This window comes from Apodemus sylvaticus, chromosome 17, assembly GCF_947179515.1.
Source record: "Apodemus sylvaticus chromosome 17, mApoSyl1.1, whole genome shotgun sequence".
In the NCBI taxonomy this organism is placed as follows: Eukaryota; Metazoa; Chordata; class Mammalia; order Rodentia; family Muridae; genus Apodemus; species Apodemus sylvaticus.
Genome location: NC_067488.1, coordinates 67,862,802 through 67,888,831, shown reverse-complemented (window position 1 = coordinate 67,888,831; position 26,030 = coordinate 67,862,802). Strand labels below are relative to the sequence as shown.

The 26,030-nt window shown below is 53.9% G+C and overlaps 1 protein-coding gene across 2 annotated transcripts; it reads right to left on the bottom strand.

Moving 5' to 3' along the window:
* Positions 1–2,947: 2,947 nt before the first annotated feature.
* On the bottom strand, positions 2,948–24,494 carry Rarg (retinoic acid receptor gamma). 2 transcript variants are annotated; one of them, XM_052160580.1, is made up of 10 exons: positions 24,251–24,494; positions 23,467–23,536; positions 20,031–20,356; positions 9,158–9,306; positions 8,247–8,388; positions 7,469–7,629; positions 7,201–7,377; positions 6,724–6,928; positions 6,139–6,297; positions 2,948–4,229 (listed from the first exon to the last, which is right to left on the bottom strand). In XM_052160580.1, the coding sequence occupies exons 3-10, from the start codon at positions 20,212–20,214 to the stop codon at positions 4,030–4,032; spliced, it is 1,377 nt and encodes a 458-aa protein (XP_052016540.1). In that variant the 5' UTR covers positions 20,215–20,356; positions 23,467–23,536; positions 24,251–24,494; the 3' UTR covers positions 2,948–4,029. The 2 variants fall into 2 exon arrangements, with proteins under 2 accessions (XP_052016540.1, XP_052016539.1); XM_052160579.1 differs by lacking the exons at positions 20,031–20,356; positions 23,467–23,536; positions 24,251–24,494 and adding an exon at positions 13,400–13,750.
* Positions 24,495–26,030: the final 1,536 nt, after the last annotated feature.

Genomic DNA, 26,030 nt, shown 5'->3' with positions numbered 1-26,030 from the left:
GAGGAAGTGACACACCCTTGGGGGGGGGGGACTCTTGGAGGGTGGCTGGTCTAGCAGAAGGTGGAGCAGATAGGAGTGGGCTGGGTAAAGAAAGGACCTAGACGGAGTCCCATCTACTAAGCACTGCTTTTGTGCTAAACTATCAAGAAGTACAAGGAAGGGTCACAAGAACCATGTCAGACAGTGGCGGTGCCCCCACCCCTGCCCCCACACATACCACAGGCGCAGAGATTGAGGCCCAGCAAGACTCTAAAGAGAGACCAACTTTGCAAAATGTCACACAGGTAGCAAGGGGCTGGGCTATAATCTAAATCCAAGTCAAGCCGGGCAGTGGTGGTGCATGCCTGTAATCCCAGCACTTGGGAGGCAGAGGCAGGTGGATTTCTGAGTTCGAGGCCAGCCTGGTGTACAGAGTAAGTTCCAGGACAGCCAGGGATATACAGAGAAACCCTGTCTCAAAAAAAAAAAAAAAAAAAAAAAGAAAAGAAAGAAATCCAAGTCAGCTTCCTTCTAAAATCGATGATCTCTCCAGTATCTCAGAGAGGAAGGAGCCAGACAGGAAGAAACTTGAAGGAAGATGGTTTCTGTTCCTTTGGAAAACCCAGGGACCATTGTGTTGTTGTGATGACCACGATTCATGCTAGGTATCCATCTTGGTTCTAATAGCCATTTTTCTTTTGATTTACCAGGAAGGTAAGTTCCTAATAACCCTGACACCCTGACCTCCACCCAGAAGCATACATCTGTTCTTGTTTTGATATAGCTGGTGTGTATTGCTGTTGGTTTGTTTTTTGTTTTCTCTAACATTCTTGTGCAGACAGTCAAGGACTACTCTGAGGTCCCCTTTGAGTGGCAGTCTCTAATTTGGCTCAGAGATTGCTGTCTTGCTACCAGTATCAATAAACTTAACTATAATCTGGATTGAATCGAGGTCTTTTCCCCAGAAGTCTCGACTCCTAACTGTATCACAGCTAAACTATTTGGACTCTGAAGCCAACCTGCCTGAGTTAAAATCCTGGCTCTCTCTCTCCATTAGCAGGAAGTAGTAAAAGTCTAATCCAGGGTTTCACAAATCTGTGAGTCATGACCCCATAGGAGTTGAACTACTCTTTCACAGGGGTCACCTAAGACCATCAGAAATATCAGATATTTGCGTTATAATTCATAACAGTAGCAAAAATTGTAGTTATAACGTAGCAATGAAAATGATTTTGAGCCAGGCAGTGGTGGCGCATGCCTTTAATTCCAGCACTTGGGAGGCAGAGGCAGGCAAATTTCTGAGTTGGAGGTCAGCCTGGTGATTTCACAGAGTGAGTTCCAAGACAGCCAGGGCTATTCAGAGAAACCCTGTCTTAAAAAACCAAAAAGATAAAAAGAAAAAAGAAAAAGAAAAGAAAATGATTTTGGTTGGGGGTCACCACAGCACGAAGAACTGTATTAAGGAGTCGTGATGTTCAGAAGGGGAGAACTTCCTATGGCTGCCATTTTATCTGCACTCAGATCATCGTAAAAATAAGATGGTGTCTATTTAAAAGACCATCTGGAACAGCGGGAATGGGCTGGGGCGAGGATGCAGCTCAGTGTCAAGATGCTTGCCCAGCTGTCAAGAGACCTTAGGTCCTGTCTCCAACACTGAGAAGGGCGAGGCAGTATCCCTAGGAATGCAGAGTCTAAGGGGAGACGAGGCAAAGACTTTAAGGGTCTAGACAGTTAGCAAGTTCGAGAGAGAAAGATGGCTGGGTTTGGAGGTGTCTCTGTGTCTCTGGGGGCCCAGGAGCCAGGACAGAGGTGAGCCCGGGAGAGAGTGCAGCAACAGCATCTGGGCGTAAGTCAGGAGAATGAGTTCTGTAAATATAAATGGGATTTCCCCCCACACACACACCACCACCACGGTTCGCCATTGAGAGCATTGCTTTTCAGTGCTGGTGGAGGTTCCCTGAAGGAAGCAGCGTTCCTGGTTCCTGGTGTGCACAGACAAGTACAGTTGGCTGCCCTGCTGTCCTCACAGAGCAAAAGAATTCCTATCACAAATGCTCCTGAAAGTGAGGCTGCTGTAGGTGACTGGAGGGGAGGCCTCTGGGTGAGCCTTAGTTGGCTCCAGGCTAAGGGGCGGCCAGACCTTCTGCCCTTCCCCCATCAACCGATGGTAACTATGACAATGCCCTCTTTTCCCCTGGCCCTGTGGTTTCCTCTAAATCTTCTTTCACTTTCTTCTTCTGCTTTCCTCTCCCTCCTCTTCTTGCCTCCCCCGCCCCACACCCACCTCCTTCCCATAGCTCTGGTCACCGAAGAGAGCCAGGAGCAAGGTAAGGAAATCTCTGTCCTGGGGGACTTAGCGGGAGTTACAGAGAGCAAGAGACAGTGGTGGAGGACCACAGTCTTCTAAAGGGGTGGGGCGGAGTGAAGGCCTACTAGAGGAGGTAAAGAACATGAGGAGACAAGGTGACCAGAGGGCTATAGAGGGAATGGAGGCCACAGGGTGAGGCTGCCAACGTGTAGGTCGTGAGGTCACCAAGGATGGGAGAGGTCCCTGAAGAGTGAGTTCAACAATGACCAGGAGTGGTGGCTTAGGCCTGTGATCCAGCTCTCAGGAGGCTGAGGGAGGAGGAGTTGGAGGCCAGGTTGAGTTACAGTGAGACCCTTTCTCAAACAAACAAACTCTAAAAACACTGGAGCTTGAGTGTGCTGCAGGTCTGTCCAGGGACAACTTGCTAAACAAATGGCAGCTCAGATAACTGTTGGCCAAAGCAGGCAAATACACACCGAGGTGGAGCTTGAACCCACAGGATCCCAGGCAAACACACACCTAGGTGGAGCACGAGCCCATAGGTATTCTGCTCCCCTAAGAAAACTATAAAGTCCCTTAGCAGCTCCGCCACTGGGCCCAGCTCCTCCCCCAGGTCTGCAGCTCACCTCCCCAACTTTAGAGGGATCCACACCAGGAGGATTGAGTTTCCATCACTTTATTTTGCAAAAATAGAAAACTCAGCAATATGCGAACAGCGGGGTAGGAGATGTAAACAGAGGGGAGGGGACAGCACCCTAACCCCCCAGAGAAAAGGGGGAGCCTGCAGGAATCTTATTTGGCAGCTAAATATAAACTGGGGGCTTGGGGAAAGAAAAGAAGGGGGTCACAGAGGCCCTGGGCTCCCCCTCCCAAGACCCCTGGAGGAAGGGGTCATTTCCAGGGTGTAAACAAAAGCTAATAAATAAATAGAGGCTTCCTCTGGGTCAGGGTGGGATCAGCTAAGCAGCATCTCCCCTCCCCGGGGCCAAGCTGCTCTGGGGGGTCAAGGGTAGAAGGCACTAGGAGAGGGACCCCAGCCCCTCTGTAGTGTAGGAGGGCCCTGCCTGATGGCTGAGATGAGGGCTAGAGGCCAAGGCTCGAGACAGGAGTAAGGCAGAGGCTTATAAAATGGATGGCCCAGGATGACTGCTGTACTTCAGCAGAGGTGCAGAATGGGCTCACATTTCTCCCTTCCCCCGCAGGCCCCACCCCAGAAACGCAGGCCCCAGCCTGCCCCTACACCTGGCAGGAGGGTTAGGATGGGGCACTGAGGGCATTGAGCGCCGCGGGTTCATCACACAGCGTTGGGCGGGCGCTCAGGGTGGGGCACAAGGGTGGGCTCAGCCCTCCCCGAGGGGCCCCCTTTTGGTCTCTAGTGTTCCTGTTTGCTCCCAGAGGCCCAAGCACCTGGCAGAGGAAAGGGCTGTGGGAAGGCGGGGCTTCCTCTTGCGTGGGGAGCCTGTGGCCTGAATCCGAAAGGCAGTGCTGAGATTTTAAGAGTCTAGACCCAGGCTCGCCCCTTCTCCGGCTCTTCTGGTAGGTGCGTGGCAGTCCCTCAGGACTATAGAGGGAGCCGGTTAGAACAGGACAGGGATGAACACAGGCACCCCTAGAAACTTTGGCAAAACAACGAGCTCATTGAAAGGGTGGGGAGTGGGCGGGGCAGGTCCTCCCCCAGTCACTGGTGGTATCTGGGAAATGGTCAGTCTGCTGCCTGGGGCCCAACCCCACAGTGGGGTAGGTCAGGGACCCTGGTCAGGTTGGGGACTTTGGCCCCTTTTGCCCTGGCCCCCTGGAGCTTCATCCTCACTGGAAGCCTTGGGGTGGGGGCCGGGCTTCGAGGAGTCGTCCTCAAACATCTCAGGGTTCTCCAGCATCTCTCGGATCAGAGGGGGCATCGGACCTGGAATCTCCATCTTCAGGGTTATAGCCCTTTCTGCTCCTACAGAGAGAAGCAAAGAAGATTGGGAGCGCAGAAGTGCAAAGAGGATCGGGAGCACATGGGGTGGCCTCTGCCTCTCAGATGCTCCCAGCTCAGACCTGCCACTTCTGGGTATCGACGTTGCCCTCTCCCTCCGTTGCCCTCTCCCTCCGTGTGGTGCTCCCTAGTGGTGCTCCCTCCCTGCCTTCAGTCACCTAACCTGCTGACATTCTCAAACTTCCTCTTCTTTGATGTTTTTAGAGACAGGAGCCCTGGCTAGCTCCGACCTTTGTCATGTGACCTCAAACCTGCCAGCCATCCTTGGTGTCAGAGGTACAGGACAAAGCGTGCAGCTTCAGTTCTTTGGTTCTTTTTCCATTTTTTTTTAAAGATTTATTTATTTATTTATTTTATACATGTGAATACAATGTATTCAGATACACCAGAAGAGTGCATAATATCCCATTACAGGTGTTTGTGAGCCACCATAAGGGTGCTGGGAATTGATCTCAGACCTCCAGAAGAAATGCCAGTGCTCTTAGCACCTGAGCCATCTCTCCAGCCCTTCTGGCATCTCTTCTTCCTTCCTTCCTTCTTTCCTTTCTTCTTCTTTTTTTAAAACAGGGTTTCTATGCATAGTTGTCCTGGGACTCACTGTGTAAACCAGGCTAGTCCTGAACTCACAGAGATCCCCCTGCCTCTGCCTCCTGGGTGCTTAGATTAAAGACGTGCACTACCATGCTCAACATCTTTTCAAAACCATGGGTCTGTGAGATGGCAGACAGCTCAGCGTATAATGTGATAACACGGTCTGACAACCTTTGATCCAAGAACCTACATAAAGCTGAAAGGAGAGATCCAACTGTACAAAGTTGCCTTCTGACCTCCACACACAAGCTATGACACACCTCTCTCTCTCTCTCTCTCTCTCTCTCTCTCACACACACACACACACACACACACACAATGTGGAACAGAAATTATTCCTGTGAATGAGCCACCCCCTAATCCTTACATCATGCAATGACAAGAACGGCTCATATATAATCAATCAATTGATCAATAAATAATCATAAAACATGTCTTTGTTTGTTTTTGTTTTCGAGACAGTGTTTCTCTGTGTAGCCCTGGATGTCCTGAAACTTACTCTGTAGACTAGGCTGGCCTCGAACTCACAGAGACCTGCCTGCCTCTGCCTCCTGGGGACTGGGGTTATAGGTGTGCGCCACCATCAACTCCTAGTTGTAAAATATTTTTTTGAAGACCACACTCTATGCATCTTCCAGCTCCGTTACCCGGAATGGCAGCCAGACTCTAATGTCCAGAGCTCCTCAGCTGTTGCAAGGCCGGTTCTTAATAACTTTTATGATGGTGTTTATCAAATACCCATGATGTTATAAGCACTGTGATGGTGAAAATGTCCAGACCAGCCTTGAACTCATGAACTCAAAGTAAACCTCCTGCGTCAGCCTCCCTAATACTGAAATGACATGCATGACCCACCCACCATGCATGGCTTTTAATTCTCAAGGTAGTGTAGGTACTTAGTCCTTATAATAACCTTCTGAAGTAGGATCAAGTTTGGCCTATCTAGTTTCTAAACAGAAAAAAAAAAAGACATAAAAAAGTAAAAGAGGGTGGGCTGTCAATTAGATAGAGCATTTGACTAGTTTATGGATGGCACGGGGTTCCTCTCCCAGCCCCCTCCCCTCACGCACACACGCATGCACAGCAGTAGCCAAACTGAAACAGAAAAGAATTTGTCCCTAATCTCAAAAAATCTGCCAATTAGGATGTAGTCATCAAGCTAGGACTCTATGAAGGTCATTGAATTCCGAGTTCTTTTATCTCCCTGCCTGTGCCTGTCCACCTGTGTGACTCAGGAAACCTGCTGATCTGGGGAGGGAGAGGGAGTTGACTCAGAACTAACCCTTCGTGCTGATGCCCCGGAGGTCCGTGATTTTCATAAGCATCCTTGGAAACATGTAGGGTTGGCTGGGTCTCCGTCGACGGGCATAAAGCCTCAGGGCTTCCAGCAGGGGCTCCTGTAGCTTGTCCACCTTTTCAGGTTCTTCCAGGTCCATTCGGTCTATACAAGAACAGTGGACGAGGAAGGGTAGGACACAGTGACAGGTGGCTGACACCTGACAGACCTTACGCTGAGGGGCTCAAAGGCAGACTGTCTCATCAGCCCTTTACTCCTGTTACGAAGCCCTCCCTCCAGGGCTCCCCTGACGTAAGGTCCTGTGTTTACCCCTCAGCGAGGACGCTGCTCTAGGGTATCACCCCTACTAAATTCTTATCTCAGCATTGTAGCTGAGTTCTCCGGACTCCGCCTCCCTCTTTTTCCCTTGGCTTGGTTAGCCAGAAAGCTTGTACATAAGCTGGGAAGTCTGTAGGATAGGTCAATGGGAACAATTCCAAGGGGAAAAGACCCTGCCACTTTGGCCAGGGAGTGTGGACAGAGTCTGGTGGGAGAGGGAGCCCAAGCAGACACCAGGGGGCGCCCCCGCACCTCCACAGATGAGGCAGATAGCACTAAGTAGCCCAGTCTCCGTGTCGTCCATCTCCAGGGGCAGGAGCTGCCCAGCAAAGGCAAAGACGAGGTCTGTAAGGGGCCCAAAGCCAGCATTGTGCATCTGGGTTCGGTTCAGGGTCAGCCCATCCGAGAATGTCATGGTGTCTTGCTCTGGGGTATACCTTGTACAGATCCGCAGCATCTGGAGGTTGGGGGTAAGGATGATGTTAGTGCTGCCCCTGAGGAAGGATTCCTAAGTAAGTTTAGTTCCCAGTAAGTAAGGAGTAGGGCAGAGAGGTCTGAGATTGGAAAAGGGAGGCTAGGCAAACCAGGAGGCAACGGCTAAGACAAAAAGAGAAGGCTAAAGGGCGCGGTGGTGGTGGTGGTGGTGGTGGTGGTGGTGGTGGTGGTGGTGGTGGCAGTGGTGGTGATAGAAAGGGTCAAAGTGGTTCAGGACTCATCCGCCTAACTCACTAGGATGTCCAGGCAGGCGGCCTTGAGCAGCGTGATCTGGTCGGCAATGCTGAGTCCCGTAAAACCAGGCAGCCGCTTCGCGAACTCCACAATCTTGATGATGCATTTGGTGGCCAGCTCACTGAACTTGTCCCACAGCCCTAGGTCCAGCTGCACCCGGTGATCTGCGCTGGAGTTCTGTGGGGAAGAAGAGAGCCGTGAGCCATGAAGGATCCCCCTGGGCACTCTCTCCCCCAGCGCCCTCACCCAGACTCTGCTCACTCCTCACCGTGGTGTACTTGCCCAGCTGGCAAAGCGAGGGGAAAGTCTCCTGGTGGGCTTTGCTGACCTTGGTGATGAGTTCCTCTAACTGTGGGCTCAGTTCGTAGCTATCGGGGGAGCTCTCCTCCTTCACCTCCTTTTTCTTCTTGTTCCGATCGTTCCTTACAGCTTGGGGTTGGAGGCAAAGAGAAGGATCAGGCTCTCCTCCTGGATGTCCTCTCTCATCCTAGGTCGATGGGCTCCGTCCTCACTAAGAATCCATGTCAGTGCCCTAGTTTCCCTCTCTGCCCCATAAGCTCTGATTTCCAGGCTGGCCTGCCCCAGCCCCACCCAGAGCCTACAGGCACGCTCCCTCCCCAGGCCAATTCGGCTCCATCCTGCCCTTCCGGTTGCCCTGCAGGCGCTGGGGGTTGGAGGGGGGCAGGATATGCAGGCAGGATATCCACTTATAGCTTTGGCAGCACAATGGTGGGGGGGGGGTGGAAAGGAGGGGCCAGCTCAGAGCCATCTCAGGATCTGTCCTGTGAAAGAACAGGAGAGGGAAGGGATGAGCCCAACCCTCCTGCTCCACCAAACAGAAGAGAAACCCTTAGTGCCAGGTTTCAGAAGAACAGTCAGGAGAGCGAAGAGTGTAAAAGACTGTAGCCTACAGGGTGAAGGGAGCTAATTTGATGGGAATGGTCTTGGAGAAGAAAGCAGTTGCGGGCAGGCTAGGCCTCAGGGTCAGGGAAGCTGGACTGCAAAAGAGACAACCACGCAATAGTACAGCATGGGAGAGAGCCTACCTTCCTTGGACATGCCCACTTCGAAACACTTTTGTAGCCGGCAGTACTGGCATCGATTCCTGGTGACCTTGTTGATGATACAGTTTTTGTCACGGTGACATGTATACACCATGTTTTTCTGGATGCTGCGTCTGAAGAAGCCCTGAATTTGGGAGCAGGAGTGTCACTAAACCAGGTGCTGGGAATACCAGTATTTTTCAAACAAAACAACCGACCCTACCTAGACCTGACTAGTCGTGTGTGTGTGTGTGTGTGTGTGTGTGTTATGCATGTGTGTGTGTGTGTGTGTATGGAGTATGTATGTGTGAGGTGTGTGTATGTGGTATGCATGTGTGATGTGTGTGTGTGTGTTATGCATGTGTGTGTGTGTATGGAGTATGTATGTGTGGGGTGTGTGTATGTGGTATGCATGTGTGATGTGTGTGTGTGTGTGTGTGTGCGATATCGAACCTTCTGCACACCATGCAAGCATTCTACCACTGAGCCAGGCCCTCAGCACCTCACCCAATCAGTTAATCATCTATGCCCAAAGCAGTCCCTCATCCCACACAGGCAAAAAAGCCTCATGTGAACACAGCACCTTTGTCCCCCATCTTTAAAATAATTTTTATTTATCTATTCATTTATTTATTACTTTTGGGTTCTTCAAGACAGGGTTTCTTTGTGTAACCCTGGCTGTCCTGGAACGAGTTCTGTAGACCAGGCTGGCCTCGAACTCATAGAGATCTGCCTGCCTCTGCCTCTAGAGCGTTGACCTGAGAGGGAGGGTCTCTGATGTGTTGCTGAGTTCTTGAGTATGCTAAACAAGCATTCCACCTACCAAGCTACATTCCCAGCCTTGTTTTCCTGTCTCTGACAGCAAGCCCAGGTAACTCTGGGTCCTAAACTCATTTGCCCCACCATATACGCACCTTGCAGCCTTCACACGAGCTGACCCCATAGTGGTAGCCGGAAGACTTGTCATTGCATACGAAGCATGGCTTGTAGACCCGAGGAGGTGGCGGGGGTGAGGGAGAGCTGGGCACCATCTCCTCTGAGCTGGTGCTCTGGGTCTCCACCGCTGAAGGAAGAGCACCAGAAGATGAGCGGACGTACCCTCCTCCCGTGGCCTCCCTTTCTTGGGACCTGCTGGTGACCACTGTTGTCACTCCTGTGCATAAGCCCTTAGCAGGTACTCCCCGGAAAGCCCAGGCCCCCAGGCCACCACTCTTAGTAGCTTGCTGGATTCTAGGCCCCACCACTGCCCCCTACCACCCCACACCATCCTTGCAGGCTAGCTCTTTTACATTAATGTTCAATTCTACACATTCCAGGCCGAGGTCGACCTAGGAGTTCACTTCTCTGCTTCTGTTCCAGTAAACATAAAGGTGAAGACTGGTTGGGACTCAGTAGGTGAGAGCCACTGGCTGCTCTTCCAGAGGACCAGGGTTCAATTCCTACATGGTAGTTTACAGCCATTTGTAACTCCAGTTCTAGAGGAATCAGTTCCCTCTTCTGGCTTCTGTGGGCACCAGGCACAAAAATGGCACGCAAAAATACATACAGACAGAATGCCACACACATTTAAAAAAAGGGGGAGGGAGGGCATAGAGCTGAATGAAGGGTTAGTCACTCCTGACTCTGGTGACCCCAGAGTTCCACCATCCTTGGCCTCTGGAAGCAGTTGGGGTTGCAGGGGCGGGGTGGGGAGGGGAGAGGCAGCAAATGTAAAGGCAAGTGAAGCAGTCACAGTCTACCTACAGCTGGCACCTGGCTGAAAGACCTCTCAGGTCAGAAGGTGCGCGTTGCGTTTTAGTAGCCAAGTGGCCGGCCCAGTGTCGGGGGAGCTGACGCAGGGAGCCAAAGCTCTCAGGGCTCTGACCATCGATAGCTATGTGGTCTTTAGTGAAAGAAGCTGCAGAGGAAGACAGGGAGGGATTCACCCAGGAGCAGTGTGGGTGTAGCAGAGAGCCAGGTGACTCTGGGTAAACAGAGCTGAGGGGGAAGGGAGCTGCCCAGACCCTTTCTGAGCCAGTCTTCACTCCTGAACTGCTTCAGAAAACAGTAGTAGATATGGAGTCCTAGCCAAGGCCCAGAGTAGGGGAACCCACACTTTATACAGGAGGTTGCTGAGTGCAAGCCTGCCACAGGCTGGGAGAGGGTGGGGTTCACCCTCGGAGGCTCAGGACATTTGAAAATCATCCAGCCTGCAGGACCTGCTGCCTGCATTTGGAAGTGGGGGTGTCTGGGGGGGAAAAGGGGGTGGAGCTGGGGATATCCTTAAAACCTCCGGGGTCCTTTGAACACACCTCCTGTGTGCATCCTTCCTCCCACGCAGTGCAACCCACCTGGTCACAAGTCCATACGACCCAAGGTAGTGAGAGGACAGAAGAGCCCATAGGTTGGGGGTTCCAGACCAGCTCCACCACCTTACAAAGAGGGAAGCCCTCTCTACCCACCCCACCCCCCACACACTCAATTAGCATAAGAATCCTGCTGGAGTTAGATTCCTCCTCAAGAGAAAGGGGGCGGAAGGGTGCAGGGAGTTTATTCAAGTCTGGGGGTGGAGCTGCCTGAATGGGTGCTGGGAGGTTTGGGAAAGCCTGGAAGGCCTTTCAGGTCTTCACAGGCAGCCCAATCTGGGGTCCACAGGACATGTGCCTGACCCGCAGGCCTGTGCGTGGGGTGGTACTCTCTCCTGCACTGACGCCCTCCCTACCCACAGAGCGCTGCCTCATTTCCTCACTTCCTCTCTTGCGCAAGGCCTGGGTGCGGTCAGGCTGGCATGGGGCAGGCAGAACCAGCCAATTACAAGACGGAGGCCCCAGAGAGCCTGCCCTTGGGCAGCCTTTCCCATCCCAATGGCACCGCCATCCCAATGGCACCGCCACCCTCTCTCAGCACCCCTCTGGCACATCCCCAGCCACCCCCCCCCCCGCCCCATATCCGAAAGTGCCATTCGATGGCTCTGAGGGCACTGTGGGTGGAGGGCACTGCAAAGCTAGCGGGGGTCTTCTGGGACATCCAGGGATCCCTTCTTCAACATAGAGCTGAGACCTCTGCGCTGGGATGCAGCTCCTGGGCTAGGCAGGGGCCCCTGCTGAGGAGGAGGGGGTGGGCTCGGGGTTTTCTCCTTTTAAAGCCCAAATTGCTGAAATTGAGGAAATTCCTGGCCAGGCTGAGCGGAGCTTCAAACAAACTCTTTATAACCGGCTGTAAACGCTCCCAGCTGCAAGGCCCAGAGCTTGAGCCGCCTGGACTCACAATCTAGCACAAGATCTCCTTGAAGATACACACTTTTGCAGGCCAACAAGACACAGATACAGAAGCAGGCAGACTAACAGTGGGCACTGCCTTCGCCTGGGCCGGACCTTTAAACAGAGGGACTCACAGACATCAAGCCCCAAATGCTTCATGTTGGTGGGTGACAAGTCACAAAGTTACAAGCTAACAGCTCTACTACCACACTCAGTCAGCACAACACCAGGACACCAAAGTCTCTGTCCAAATGCCACTAACACGAAATCCAGCTCTATTCTAAACCACCTTCCCTTTGAGAGCAGCAGGGGGTATATAGTTGGTTCAGTGTGCCCATTACTGGTCAAACTTACTGGTTCAAACAGAAATGCAAAAATATTGAGCTACCAAGACCAAAATCTCCCCAGAGGCCTAAATAAGAATATATGTTGTCCCTGCCCAGCCACCACCATCACCTCCCCCCCCATATTGCTAACTCAGACGCCAGCCAATGTGCCCAATAGTTCCCTATTATACTGGGCATGGCAAGGTTAAGAATTCATAGGAATTTGGTGCAATGCACGAGTTCCATCGTCAGCCTTTAAATAGTACACCAATTCTTATCCCACCCAATCCCAAAGTACTGTCTCCTGTTTGATACCTTCCTTTCCACTATCCCAGTTAAATCTGAGTGCTCTGCCCTAGGACAGGAAAAAAAAAATCTGAACTTGTAAACAGCGCTGCTGAGTGCCAAGGATCGAGGCGTGTTGGCGGGGGCTCAGTGACCCGGCGTGCGCACTCCCCCAGCGCCAGCCACCCCGCCCGCTGCCGGCCCCCTCCCAGCGTGACCCCCCCAGCCTAGGTCTGCAGTCATCCATACCCAGACTGTGAGTGCAGTGCCAACCCCCAGTAAATTCGGGGGGTGTCCCAGGCTCCTCTCTCAGCCCCTTCCAAAAGCCCACCCCGCCAGGCACTGTGGCCCAGGCTTCAAAGCCGCCTCTCATCTGGACTTTATTTTTACGGCCTCTCCATCCCCAGCTTTTTATTGCCGCTCTGGAAAGGGGTTCCAGGGCCCCATGCCTGGCATCTCCCATTACAGAGAGGGGGAAGATGGATATTTGGGGGCCTTACGATTGTTATCCCCTACCAGCTGTCACGTCCAGACCCCCCCTACACTCCACACACTTGACTTTAAACTTTTCTCTTCCTGCTTAAGTGGTGTTGGATCAGCAGAAAAAGTCATCTGTCAAGACATCCAAATACATAACATACTTCCAGGGGTTTTGTGTTGTTTTTATGAGGATGAACTCAGAATCTAGCTTTCTCACTCTTCTGTGCACACCCCTTGCACCCCAAAAAGCAGAGCACACAGGATGCACTCTAGGACACAGCACTTTCCAAAACCGCCCCCGCAGCCACGCAATGCACACGCCCTCCCGGCCTCAAGCCACAAACATCTCCACTTTGGGCTTCAAACATCTGCCAACCTAGATGGAAGGTGACAGTGTGTGGAGAAACCCCCTACTCCACACCCATGTCTTGTAGGTCTGCACAAGCCAGGGATTCACACGCTCTGTATTTTCTGTTAATGCTCCCAACTTCTCTACAAACGCTACCCACAGTGCTGGGTGCCTTCCGAGACTAAGGACTGGAGGACACACGAGCAACATACATCGGTCTCTCACCCAGGGACTCTGGAGTGGCATCAACCAAAGCCCTAGCTAAACATCCACCATAAAAACCACATATACTCCAAACACTGGAGAACACACGCAAAGGAGACAGACTCTGGAGGCCCTCCTGTTTAAAGGGCCAGTACCTCACATAGAAAGGACCAGAATACCCTCTTGAGCCCCGGTCCCAAACTCTACACACGGAAATAGTAAGCACCAACCTCTCGTGCACCCAATACCCGATCTCCGAGCTCGAATACCTACACTGTAGACTGGCAGACTGTGCCCAGGCAAAAGACTCAAGTCCGGCGAAACAGGAGCTGCCAGTAGCTCTGCGTAGCAAGCCGGCCCCGGGCCCGGCCGCCCCATACAGCCTTCGCGGACCCGGGACAAACGATTCCATGCAGTCGTACATCGCGACCCGGCTTGGAGAGAAACTGGGTGCTAGAACACCAAGGACCCGCAGCCCATTCCCCCTCCTCCCCCCGCAGCGCCCCGCTCTTGGAGGGGGGAGGGGGAGGGCTAGCATAGGGCGCTGAGATGCATGGGGGGTAAGGGGTGGGCGGGGAAGAGGGGGATCCCCAGCAAGGGAAAATAACTGGGCGGGGCACGAAGGCAAAGCTGTAGCTTCTGCCTCCGTCCGCTTCACTTAGGGTGCCTAGGCAGCTAGCTAGCTCTGTGGAGACCTTTTGTAAATGCAGAGCCTAGAGGGATGGGGGTGGGGCCTGGAGAGCGAAAGGGGCCGGGCACCGAGATGAGCAGAGCTGGGAGTGGAGCACACGCACATACACATACGTCTACTTAGCTGAGCGGCGCACGCGCTTGCTCAGACATACATCTGTGCAAGCATTTATCTTGGCAGGCACCACAAATTTGCAAACGTGCAATAGTGCACACGCATATCTGCACGCACAAACATTCATAGGTGCAAGAATTTGAGCAAGCGCACCTGGCTCAGGAAAAAAATGCTTGCAGTTATGCTCTCTCGACTAGCTGGGGGTCTGAACACATTTGTACTTAGGCGCGTGCCCAGGTGGGGATAGGGATAAGGAGTGAAGGAATCAAATATGTGCATTTCCTTTCACAGCGTCTTCCCCCTCCCTTCAATCCTTTCCGCGGCATACAAGTCAACACAAGCAAGGGTGTTAAGAATGGCCGCGTAGAGGGGAACCTTGAGACGCCCTGCGCTACGCAGCTCTCCAGACCCGTAGGACCTGCGTTACCTCCACCCCCTCATTCCCAGGCCCGACTCCTCCTTTTTCCTCCGCGCGCGCTCCCGTGCGCGCGCGTTTGCTTCAGAACTGTACATTCCTGTGGCTCAGTGCGCGCTGCCGCCTCCTTCCTTCCCGATCTTCCCACCCCGGTCCGAGGGCCAGAGCGCGCTCCCGCGGTGAACTCTCCGGGAACCCCCCTCGGGGCGGGTGGCCGGGCGCGCTCACCTCCTCCTGACCCGGCCCCGCCCCACCCCGCCCAGGCCGTCGCCAGCTCCGCAGCGGAGTCCCCCCCTCCAGCGCAGCGGAGTCTACCCCTCCTAGCTCCGGCTATCCTTCCTCTGCTAAGGGTTGGGCCGCCTCCCTCAAAGTCCCCAAAGCTCTATCCCGCGACTGACACTCCCAAAGTGCCTCGGCTACCTCCCTCATTGCCCTCTCCCAGAACCCGACTTCAGTTTTAGAGCACAAACTGCCCCCTAAACTGTCCCTACAGTACCAAACTGCAACTCAGACGAAACTGATCCCTCCCAATGACAACTGCCCCTACCCCGAGTTTCCACTGTGCTAAGAGCTCCCCTCCCCTTCGCCAGTAACTGCCCTGCTGGTCATTCACTGCTCAGGGTCATTTATACCCCACCATGGGAAATAGCTGCCCCTCCCTCGGTGCCACCTTCAGTGCCCCCCCCCCGCACTCAAGGGAGGGGGTTGGCCACGTCAGAAGTTTGCCCTGGCCTGGCCGCGTCGAATCGGGGACCCTGGCCCCGGGACAACGCCAGTGGCGGCGACTCCCGGAAACCGCCCCCTCCCCCCGTGCCCCGCCCGCCGGCTGCCCGACCGCCCGACCGCCTGGCGGGCCGGCCCAGCCGGCTCTGTCAGCGCGGCTCACACGGGGAGCGCCCGGGAGCGGGAGCGGCGCCCGGCCCGACCCCTTCCCCCGCCCGGCGGCTGTGGCTGAGCCAGGGCGGGGCGCACTTTTCTAAGAATCTGCTGTACCGAGTCGGGGTCGCACTGGGGTGCTGAGAGAGTGGGGCGCCTGTTGGAAGAATAAAAAAGCAGGAAGGGGTGCCAGAGTAGGCAAAGAAGGCGGGAACGGGGGAGGGGAACGGGAGGCTGCCAGGGACTGGGGGGGGGGGAGCAGGGCTGGAGGGGAGGGCCTAAAATGCGGATGGCGATGGTGGGCTGGGGTGGACGGGCAAACTGGGAGCTTGCAGCAGGCATGAAGAGGAAGACAAGATCTTTCTAACCTAATGTGAACTTTCCCATAATGTCCAACACTCCATTTCTGAATCCAACCGTACCCCCCAACAAAACAAAACAGAAAAGTCCAGGACTAAGTGCCTAGATCGGAATAGAACCAGTATAGAAAAAAAGTAGAAAATGAAGAGTACCCCCAAAAAAACGAGGAAAAAAGAGCCTTGACGAGTCAACTTCAGGCTTGTAAGTTCCCCTTCCCCCTCCGAAATCTGAAAGGTCCCAATTAAGTCAGGCCTGCCTGGTTGGTAATTAGAACCAGAAGTGGCCAGGCCACAGGGAGGGGGTTGGGAGGAGGGCACAAGAGTTGGGGGGGGAGGGCTCCAGGAAGCCATGAGTTCTCAAAAGTCCCCCCTTTCTCTTCACCAGATGCACCCAAGTTCTCATCACCCCATCTGTGTGTATTTTGAGAGCACTGCTGGGAAAGAGTATTAAGGTAGCAGACCAGACTATGCCACCAACCCCAGCCCTTGCTCAATACACAGTACAGCCTTGGATAGAAAGCAAAATGGGGGGAATCTAGTGCCCCTCTTTTCCCCAAAGCAACCCCCCAACCCTTATTGCGGCAATTAGACCCATTAGCCTCTAGCATTTCATGGGAACCAGATGTTCCCCACCAGCCTTGGTAAGGGTATGAAGAGGGGGCTGGTGCCTGACTCACCCCCTTCCCTATGATCCCCACCACCAGGGTGCACCCCCTCCCAGCTAGATCCTGGAAAAGCTATGGTCCCGGGGGCAAAGAATGTGCCCCTCCCCCACCGAGAAGGCCAATAGCACTCAGGCTTCCAGCCTGGTCACCCCTCAGAGCTCTACCAGTCCCTGGCCAAAAAAAAAAAAAAAAAAAAAAGTGAGTTTGGCCTGGGCTGGGTTGGGGGAGCAGGACAGCTAAATCCTCCTTCTCTCTGTCTTGCCACCTTTACGTTTGAGGATCACTGGCTTGGAGTTCTTTCTGCTTAATAACCCTCCTTTTCTTCCAAAGTCTCACTCTAAAAACTGAAGGGGACATTTCAAACCAAAGTAGGCCCCGCCCAAAAGGGTAAGTCCTAAAGGGATAGGTCCCACCTGAGGAGCTCTGGGAGGGGTCTTCCGAAGACAAGGAGGGGGTGGCAGAGGGAGGTGTGAAAGGGAGGGTGAGGCCCAGACCAAGGATGTGAGGGCGCTCTTGGCAGGATGGGGGCTGGGACAGGGTAGGGGGCCAGGAGAGGGGGGGTGCCGCCTGGGCCCCAGCAGCGGCGGCAAGCTCAGCTCCCCCCGCCGGAGAGGTTTCCTGTTGCAATCAAAGCCCCGTTTGTGTCGGCCTGGGGCTGGAGTTGGAGCCGGAGGAGGAGGAGAGACTGGGAGGGGAGGGGAAAGAGGCAGCCACTGGGGGCTTTTCCTGGAGGAGACTCCGCTGCCGCTGGCGTGCCACCATCCTCTGCCACGGCTTTCTTTCCTTACTTTTTCCCCTCGTGCCTGGCCCCTCTCTGAGTCTGCACCTGTATAGCTTGCCCTCCCCCGATTAGGTCTGGGCACCTCCAGCTTAAATCCTTCTCTCCTTGTGCCAGCCTGCTCTCAGTGTCCCCAAGTAACTTAGTACGGTGGAGCTTGGGCTCCTTGCCCCACGGCCATGGCGGTTATTACCACCACAATATTTGAAGGACAAATTGGGCCAGGTCTTCAAGACCACGGAATCCTTTCTCTGCTGACACACTCTGCCCCTGTAATCTGGAAAGGCAATTATACTACACATCGGTGTTCGTGAGAACTACACAGAGGAGTCCGGACACTTGGCCTTTTGCTCACACGCGTGTATGCACACATGCATACGCACAGGTGCGCGTGCGCATGCACTCCCTCTGTCTTTCATGCACACAGGTCTATGCTTGTCTAGCTCGGGAGCACATGCTCCCCTCGCCTCTCCCCTCCTCCACTACAGGGTTCTAAGCCGCCTGCCTCACCCACTGAGGGCCCGGGAGAGCCCCAAGAGGTGGAGCAAGACTTCTTCTCACCAAGGATATCCCCATGGTACCAGGGGATGACTCTTCAATATCATCCAAAAACCAGCCCCCAAGGAGAAGCTTCAGGCCTCTCCTTAAACCATCCCTTCTTATCCTGAGAAAGAGGGCGGTACACTGAACAAGAGGTTGTAAGGAGAGACAGAGCTCCCGGTGTAGGTGAGAGAGTACGGGTGTGCCGTCAGATTTATGGCTCTGATCCACCCCTCCCATTTGTGATTAGATGGCTACAACTAAAAAGGGACAGCGGATCAAAGCAGAGACATCACTCTCTCATCCTTTGGTCGGTTACTCTCCCACCAAGAAAGGGTCCCTAAACTCCAGGATTCCTCCTTCCCTTCAGCTGGACGCTCCACCCCAAGCATACTGTCTGGATCCAGGCTTTCCCCTCCTCCCTACCTCACCTGCTCCCTCTCTGCCTGGGCCTGTCCCTCCATGCTAGCCCGCCGCACCCTCCTCAGCTGCCTCCCCTGGTGCTGGCTCTTCTTTTGGAGCTCTCCTTCCAGTCCCCCGTCCTTCAGGGCGACCTTTGAGGATGGGGCTTAGCATGCCACTTTCCAATACCTTAACCTCACTTTGAACCCTGACCTCCATCTCCACGTATCTAGAATACAGGAACACAAGGAGGCTTTCACTGGGTACCAGCCATGTCTCTCAGTGGTCTTCCTACCACCAGCCTTTCCCTTCTTCCTTTCTGGCTTCGGCTCCTTTTGTTACCTCCCACAGAACCTGGGGAAACCGAGTTGGAAGATTGTGTGATTAGGTTGTATGATTCCCCCACAAAGGAATACATTTGCAGGAGTTGAGGCTTATTTCCACTGCCTGGTGCTGGGCAGGTTCGTGGAATAACACTCGGGAAGAGAAAGGCTCCAGCTGAAGTTTCTAAACACTCATCCTGCATGCCACCCCATAACCTCTGCTGTATTATAGCCACACCACAGGCAACCCCTACCACAGGTCAGCAGCCCTACAAATTCTTGATAATCAGCCCTCCTGATTCTTCACAATTTTGTGGAATACGGAGTTCAGTGTAGAAGCACACACTACACATGGTCCTCGAGACAAACACTCACACGCTCCAGATAAGCATTCTCTTTCCACTGGAGCTCCCAGCCCAGTCTAGTCGCCCTTATATACGAAGTCCTCCTGGTATCCCCACCTTCGCCTTAAAGGCTCTCCTCTTTTGCTCAGTGTGACAGCTGTACCTTTACTTGTTGTTGCTGCTGCTGTTGTTCTTTGAAACAGGTTTCTCTGTGTAGACCAGGCTGGTCTCAAACTCAGAGATCTCTGCCTCAACCTCAAGAGTGCTGTAATTAAAAGTGTGAACCACCATGCTAGAGAATGTGTCTTCGGCCTGGAGGGATGACCCAGTGGTTGAGACACTGACTGCTCTTCCAGAGGTCCTGAGTTCAAATCCCAGCAACCACACGGTGGCTCACAAACACCTGTAATGGAATCTGATACTCTCTTCTGGTGTGCCTGAAGACAGCTACAGTGTACTCATCACACATGTACGACAAATAAATAAAATCTTTTTAAAAAAATGTGCCTTCATCTTTCTTTTTCTGTGTCTATTTCCCTGCTCCTGGCAAAGCTTTCGCTTTAACTCTCCGTGCTCCATCACTGTATACACAGAGCCCTGTGCCAGGAACTGGAGTCCGAGGCCCCTACCACACCCCTGTCTGTCATGTCCTGGTCTGGAGTGACAATTACCAAGTGGGCAAAGAGAGATCCCAGAGGGAAAAAGGAAGCTCAGGCTTTACTTGCTGGCAGCATTGAAATGCTAGCCTAAGGAGGACAGGCCCCAGGACAAGCAGGGATCTCCGGTGTGTGTGTGTGGGGGGGGGAGGACTATTCCAGACCTGGAGGGAGGGGAAGAGTCCAGAAACATGTGGCTGAGGCAAAGGATGCTCCTGAGTAAACCTTGCTCCCGTCTAGATAGGCTGTGGACCAGGAGCCACCTCTTTGCCACCGAGTTATCCCTGTCCTCAGGACCTGTTGGCATTTCCCCGGCCCCACATGTCTTTACACACCGGGGGTGGGGTGGGGGCACTAAGTTTCCTTCCTATGTGCAGCCTTAGAACCCCACCGCTCTTCTTCATCACAGACCCAGCTGACCGACTGACTTCTCAGCGTCTCTAGTCCCCAGTCTGCCCTCCCCACCGCATGCAGCCTTGAAGGGCACCAGGTGCACAGGCCCACTTGGGTGTCCACAGGACTGTGTTCCCTTCTGTGTTGAATGGCCCAGGGGGCAGTGTTAGGCCTCCACTTTCAGCTCATATTTGAACAGAACTACCATTCACAGATACTATCCTCAAAATACATCTAACTCTACCCCCACTACCCCCTTCCTTCCCCACCTTTCCAGCAAGGGTGTCCATTTTCTATATCACCCACTACCCATTTGCCCTTATTTTCTCCAAGACCCCCGAGACTCACAGAGAGAAGCCATCTCCTTGGGGAGGTCAGGCTGGCCCAGGCCCCGGAAGCTAGGGCTCAGCATCTCAAATGGCGGTGACCCTCTTAGTGCTCCTGGGAAGGCGAACGGGAAGCCTGCTCCTGGGTAACCAGATCCAGGCCCCAGGGCACCAGGCGCAAACAGCCGCTCCTTATTGGTGGCCATGGTAGCTGCGGTGTGAGAATCTCTTGGACTCTGCTGTGGGCGGGGGTGGTCTTCAGCTACAGCCCCCGCCCATGCCCTCTGCCCTGGCCTGGGAGGCTCCGTGCCCACCCTGCCTGGCCTGCCCAATGGGTCTCTGAGGGTCCTAGAGAGAGAGAAAGGAAAAAACACACATGAGATGATGGCAATCACCGTGTAACCCAAGGCCGTGCGCGGCTGTCCTTCTGTCACTCATACCGCCTGGCTTGGGCACTTGCAATTCCATAGTGTGGGCAGGGCAGAAAGTTGTATGCATTATGAGAAATTCCTCGGTTTAGCTTCAGAGAAGGGTAAACTGAGGTTCTAAGGTGAATAACGATTTGAGATCTTTTGGTGAAGTTCCTAGATGGAAGCATCCCAGCTGGAGCAGACATCTGCTCTAATATCTGTCCTGCAAAATAGAGAGCATGACTCCCAAGACACAGCACTTAGACTAGGGGCTTGTAGCTCAGTGGTGGGTCACTTGCTCAGCATGTAGCAAGTGCAAGGTTCTGGGTTCGATACCTAGAACCAGGAAAAAAAATCAAACTGAGCAATGTACACTTTTATCCTGAATACCTTTGATCTCAGCACCCATGAGGCAGTGGCAGGCAGATCTCTCAAGTTTGGGGCCAGTCAGGCCTACACAGTAAGACCTTGCCAAAAAGGAAAGAAAGAAAGAGAGAGAGAGAGAGAAGAATAAATAAATAAATAAATAGTAAGCACATTAAAAAATCAATTAATTCAAACTCTCGCTACCATGGAAGCAGCAAGCAAATATCTCCGCTGTAACTTCTGAGTCTTGGGGAGTACAGTACTGGTCACATGCAGACTCCCTGAACTGACACCCCCACTTGCTGTCTAGGGGACTTGGGAGAAGTTATTTAATCTCTCTGTGCCTCTTTTTCTTCATCTACCATTTGAGAATAATAGGACCCAGCAGTTGGTAAGGTTGTTTGGTTGGAGGATTCACTAATTCATCATGTACAAAATGCTTAAGATAAAGTGGGGCACATGCTAAATACTATGTCAAAATCATACTTCCCGCGTGCCTTTTAATTATCATTTGCTTTCTCGGTCTTCCTCGGTACTCCTTGTTTCCCCTCCCAACTCTTCCTCTGTCACCAATTGTCCCACAGTCAGCCTACACTGCCTATGCTCTCTGTGCAGGTGGAGCCCTACTAGGAGAGAGCTGTAGCCCCAGAAAACCCCCTCCTTGTCCTCAGCCCACATTGCTGCTCCTCCTCCTTCTCTCTCTGGACTTCTAAAAATTCTCCCTATGTTCTTTCCTCCCCTGACCCTTGATCTAGGAAAGGGAAATCCAGGTCCTGCACACCATCATGTGGTGGCCAAAGAAAGGTCCTCAATCAGGATCTCCAGAACCACCTACCACCATGAAGGTTAATGGGCCGGGCTGCAGCTTCGTGCACAGGAGAGCGAACGAAAGTGAACAGAAGACTACAGTGAGAGCACAGGTGGGCATCGTACACGTACCTCTGCATCCCTTTCAGTTAGAAACTGTCTAAGATCAGCACCTTTTCCCTTGTCTTTGTACCTCTGCTTTTCCCCCCTCTTTCTTACTCTCATCTCTCTAAAACTCCAGACTCCAAGGAATAAACCTGTAAATGAAACTCTAATCCTCACTAGGTGCCATCAGCAGGCCCAGGACCCTCCGAAGCTTTACCCAGATGTCACCAGAGTCCTACAGTATTAACTCAGAGCTTCAGGATCCTTCTCTTAGTCCATGAGGTCCTCATCCCAAGTTAAACTCAGGTGGATCCAGGAGTCCAGGGCCCCCTAGGCCCCTGGGCCATAGCTCAACAGGCTGGGCTACATTCCAAGTGGATTAACCCCTCCAATGCCAAGAGTGATGAACTGGTAGAGTATCCCCCTCATCTTTCCCAGATTCTGCTTAGACTGGGAATAGGCTATTTCAACCATCCTTGTCTTGGCATCTTACCTACAGATGGGAGACAGACCTCTAAGGTAGGACAGGACTTCAACAGGAGGTGGGGGAAGGTGTGTTCAGGCTCCTGGTCCTCACCAAGGACATTGAAAGCAAAGGACAACTCTCCCTGGCCTTCCTCCTCAACTATCTGGGAGGGAAGGCTTAGAGATGAAGAAGATAACAGGAATTCCTCTCTCCTAAATCTGGTCTCTCTGGGAAGGGGGCACACTTCAGTTCCAGGTAGAAGAGAGCAGGATAGTGCCGACTCAAAGGGAATCCTAAATGAAGCCTTAACTGTTTTGGTTCTTTGTGGGACCTGCAGAAGACGAGACCGCATCCCTCTTCCCAAGATGCCACCTCAGATGGTGCGACCTAGAAGGCAGGCAACCGACTTGGGGAAAGGGTTCTTACAAAGCTTCTCTTAGAGATGAGGTGGCGTTGAGGGGAGGGCATGGATGAAGGGGGCTGCCGGATGGAGGGGGGCGTCTCCCTGCTGCCCTGCCCGCTCCAGAGCCAGGAACAAAGCTGCTCTTGTCAGTCGCTCTCCGCCCGCTGCCCCCCTCCCCTCTGTATAAACACGACCACCTTTTTCCATGACCCCATCTCCAGAATGGGCGGAGAACCCCGGCATCCTTTACTCTAGCCTGAGCCCCCAGCCTGTGGCAGCAGTGGACCTAGCTTCCCTGGCTCTGTGCAGTTGTTGGGGGAGTCTGGACCCTTGATGCTCCACCTTGAATCCTCAGGTGCCCTCCCTCTACCCCACTGGCCCCAGGGAGGGGCAGTACCCAGGAGGCAGGCAGGCAATGCCAGTGGAATGTGTGTGGGCATCAGAGGGCACGGGCAGGGTGGGGCCAAGGGGGGAACTGGAGGTGCCAGTTAGGTGGCTTTCTGAGCCAGAGGTGGGGGTGTGCCGGGATGGGGGGGGCGTGTCCTGTGCTGCCTACCAGTTCTAAGCCAGTGTGTGTGTGTGTGTGTGTGTGTGTGTGTGTGTGTGTGTGTGGTGTGGTATTGGAATACCAAGCTCCGAGCACCGAGGACACACACACTCCCCTTAACTCCTTCCAAGTCTTCTCCTTACTGACAACAGCTGTGGTCCTTAAACCCCAACTCAGTACCTGAAGAATGACCATAAGGGCAGGACCCTCAAATTTGAGGAATAGGATCCCAACTGCCCAAGGCTTAATCCCTACAAGAGGAAATTATTTGAGCATTTTGTCCTTGAGACCCCTCCCAGAGTCAGACATCCCTGCTGCCCCATCCTCATGACCACCAGCTAAGCATATTCTTACCCTCTGGCCTCTGCAGAGATTCCCTCCTACATACTGGGCCAGGCTGAAGTGAGGGACCTGGTGGAAACCGCTGGAAAAGAGAGGCAAGGAGCTGTCAGTGGCACTCCAGGAAACTGTCCTGGCTGGCATTATAGCTCTACCTCTGTTCCACTGGGGCCTCCCTTCTAGAATATTCTAAAAGAGCTCCCCTTCGTTGGTTCACTTGTGCAGTTAGGGATAGGTTAGAGAGAATGCAGGGTCTGCAGTCCAAACTCCACACACAGACCACTTTACCCACCTAGAAACAGCTAGGACCCACTTGCTAGACCTTTCCTGGTCCCTCTAAGAGCCCTGCCATTCCATTGGAGAAAGGGTACTTGGACTATCAGATCCACCCTTCAGTACCCCCCTACCCCGTGGAAGAATGCCATCCTTTCCCAGAGGAGGAAAACCCATCTTCCCTGACATTCTGAGTACAGGAAGTAGGTTTCTTTCGCTTGCCCAAGACTTTGCTAAATGCTCTCCTTCAATACTCACAAAAAATCAAGGGCAGACAACCCGACCCATTCTCAGTCTGTCTAAAAATCTTCCCTTTTCCCTTCCCAGGTCACGACCGACCCCAACTTGGGGCAGGAAGCCTCATCGTAATCCCAGCTAAATTTGGCCACCCCCTGAGGGAAGGGACCCCAAGGCTCCCGACGCCCCCACCCCTGGCTCATTTCAGCAGACGACCCCCGGCGTACGCGGCCGGAGAGCGGGCGGGCGGGCGAGCAGTCGGGCAAGCCGGCTTCCCCGCCTGACTCACCTGGAGGGGAGGGCGGGGGGTAGGAAGGCCGCAGAGCCCGGAGGTCCCGGCGTCGGGCGGGTCTCGGGGATGGAGCGCGGCGGTGTTAGTGACTCGCGGTAATGGGGGGCTTCAGGGGGGCACGGCTCTAGGCTGGGACAATCCCCGGGCCTCTCGGAGCCCGCCCGCCCACGTGACCGCCCCAAAATATCCGACACATTTTCTCCCAAACCGCACACTGACTCCGCAGGCGGGGACACGGAAAATATTTTCTTTCTTTTTCTCCCTCCCTACCCCCCCACCTCCCTCCCTGCCTGGCTCCCTCCTCCCCCTCCCGCCCTCGCTCCTCCCTCCCCTGCCGCCTGCCCCTGCCCGGCTCCCTCCTCGGTGCCCTGGGGCTGTGGGGGGGGGGGGGGGCTGTGGGGAGGACTGGGCGGGGCGGCCCAGGACGCCTGGGTCTCTGCCCCTCCCATTTGCTAGGCTTCCGTGGCTCCATCCCCGGGAGGCCGGGCAGAGCTGGCAGAGGTCAGTGTCCTGGGCCCCATGATGCCAACCCTTTCTCTCTGGCGTTGTCCCCCTTCCAGACAGTTGGGAAGACTGAGTTGTCTTTGGCCACGCTGTATTCTGCCAGGCCGGTCTCTGGTACCTCCCAGGGAAGGCAGTGAGGGACGTGGACACTCCCAGGATGTGGAGTGATGGGGCAGGAGTATTACCAGAGGAGAAGGCACTGTCCCCTTTTCTTAGTTAACCTCCACCTGCGGGTCAAAAGAGTCTCCCTTCCCCTGGCCTTTTCTGTCCTATGGCCTAGGAGCAAACTGGTTTAACTAGTGGGGGTTATGAAGGTGCTGCGCACTGGGCTCACAGACCGCCTCCCTCTCCCTCTGCCTGCAGCTCCAGGAGTTAAAGCGCGTGGGTTTCTTGCTGCCAATATTGTCCCCACCTTTAGGCTCGGATTTAGAGGGGGAGAGGCTGGCTGGGAGGAGGACTGAAAGAACTTTTAGGAAGGAGGGGGGATGGGAGGAGCCTTGCGCTGGGTGTGAGGGAGAAAGCCCAGGCAAGGGTGTGTGTCTGGCTCAGCCAGCGAGGCCTGCCTGGCTGCCTGGTAGATGCGCCACGAATGTTGTTGACGCTGGGTCTCTAAAAGCCCAAAGTCTGTGTCTAATAGGGACGTTCTCTGACGCAAAAAAAGCTAAAGCTGAAAGGCTCTCAAACCTAGAGAGGGAAGCCAATAGTTTGACTTTATACTGCAGAGCACAGAGCCAGAGAAAAGTGAAGTCCTATGCACAGAACAGAAGCACTCTCACAGGAATGGTCACGACTCCAGAAGAGGAGAAAAATCATTGGATGGGCTGGGCCAGGCACTAGCCCAAAGGACCATCCCCAGCAACGCTCCCAGAGTGGCCAGCACCTGGGTAATGGGCCCCTGAATCACATCACATTTTCCACCTTGGAATTACTCAGCTCTGGTCTTGCTGTCACCCTAGAGGCCAGGCATCCCCCTCCAGGGAAAGACTTTTTTGGGTAGCCATTATCAGTTGAAGGAGAAGGGGGAAGAAGAGGCATGCTGTGGCAATCCCAGGAGACCAGCGATGTCATGGGGGAGGGGGATGCAGACAAACTCTGCCTTCACTCCAGGGTTGGGAATAGGTACTCCAGGGTCCCGTCCCCAGGTGGCCTGACTGCTGTTGACTTTGCCGGTTACCCTGGGAGCAGCTCCTAGCAGGGTGGGAGGGGTGTGTGTCAGGGAGTTGGACCCTGGCATTCAGGCTGGGGTGGGATAGTGAGCTGCCTGTGTGGCAGG

What these genes read in the sequence shown, in the direction of transcription:
- Rarg (XM_052160579.1), bottom strand. Translation starts at nt 13,664, where the DNA reads ATGCTAGCCCTCCCCCTCCCCCCTCCAAGAGCGGGGCGCTGCGGGGGG. An exon ending in GCTCGTGTGAAGGCTGCAAG is followed by an intron (nt 8,389 to 9,157) that starts GTGCGTATATGG and finishes TCCCAAATTCAG; the next exon opens with GGCTTCTTCAGACGCAGCAT. An exon ending in TATCTGCCTCATCTGTGGAG is followed by an intron (nt 6,298 to 6,723) that starts GTGCGGGGGCGC and finishes GTTCTTGTATAG; the next exon opens with ACCGAATGGACCTGGAAGAA.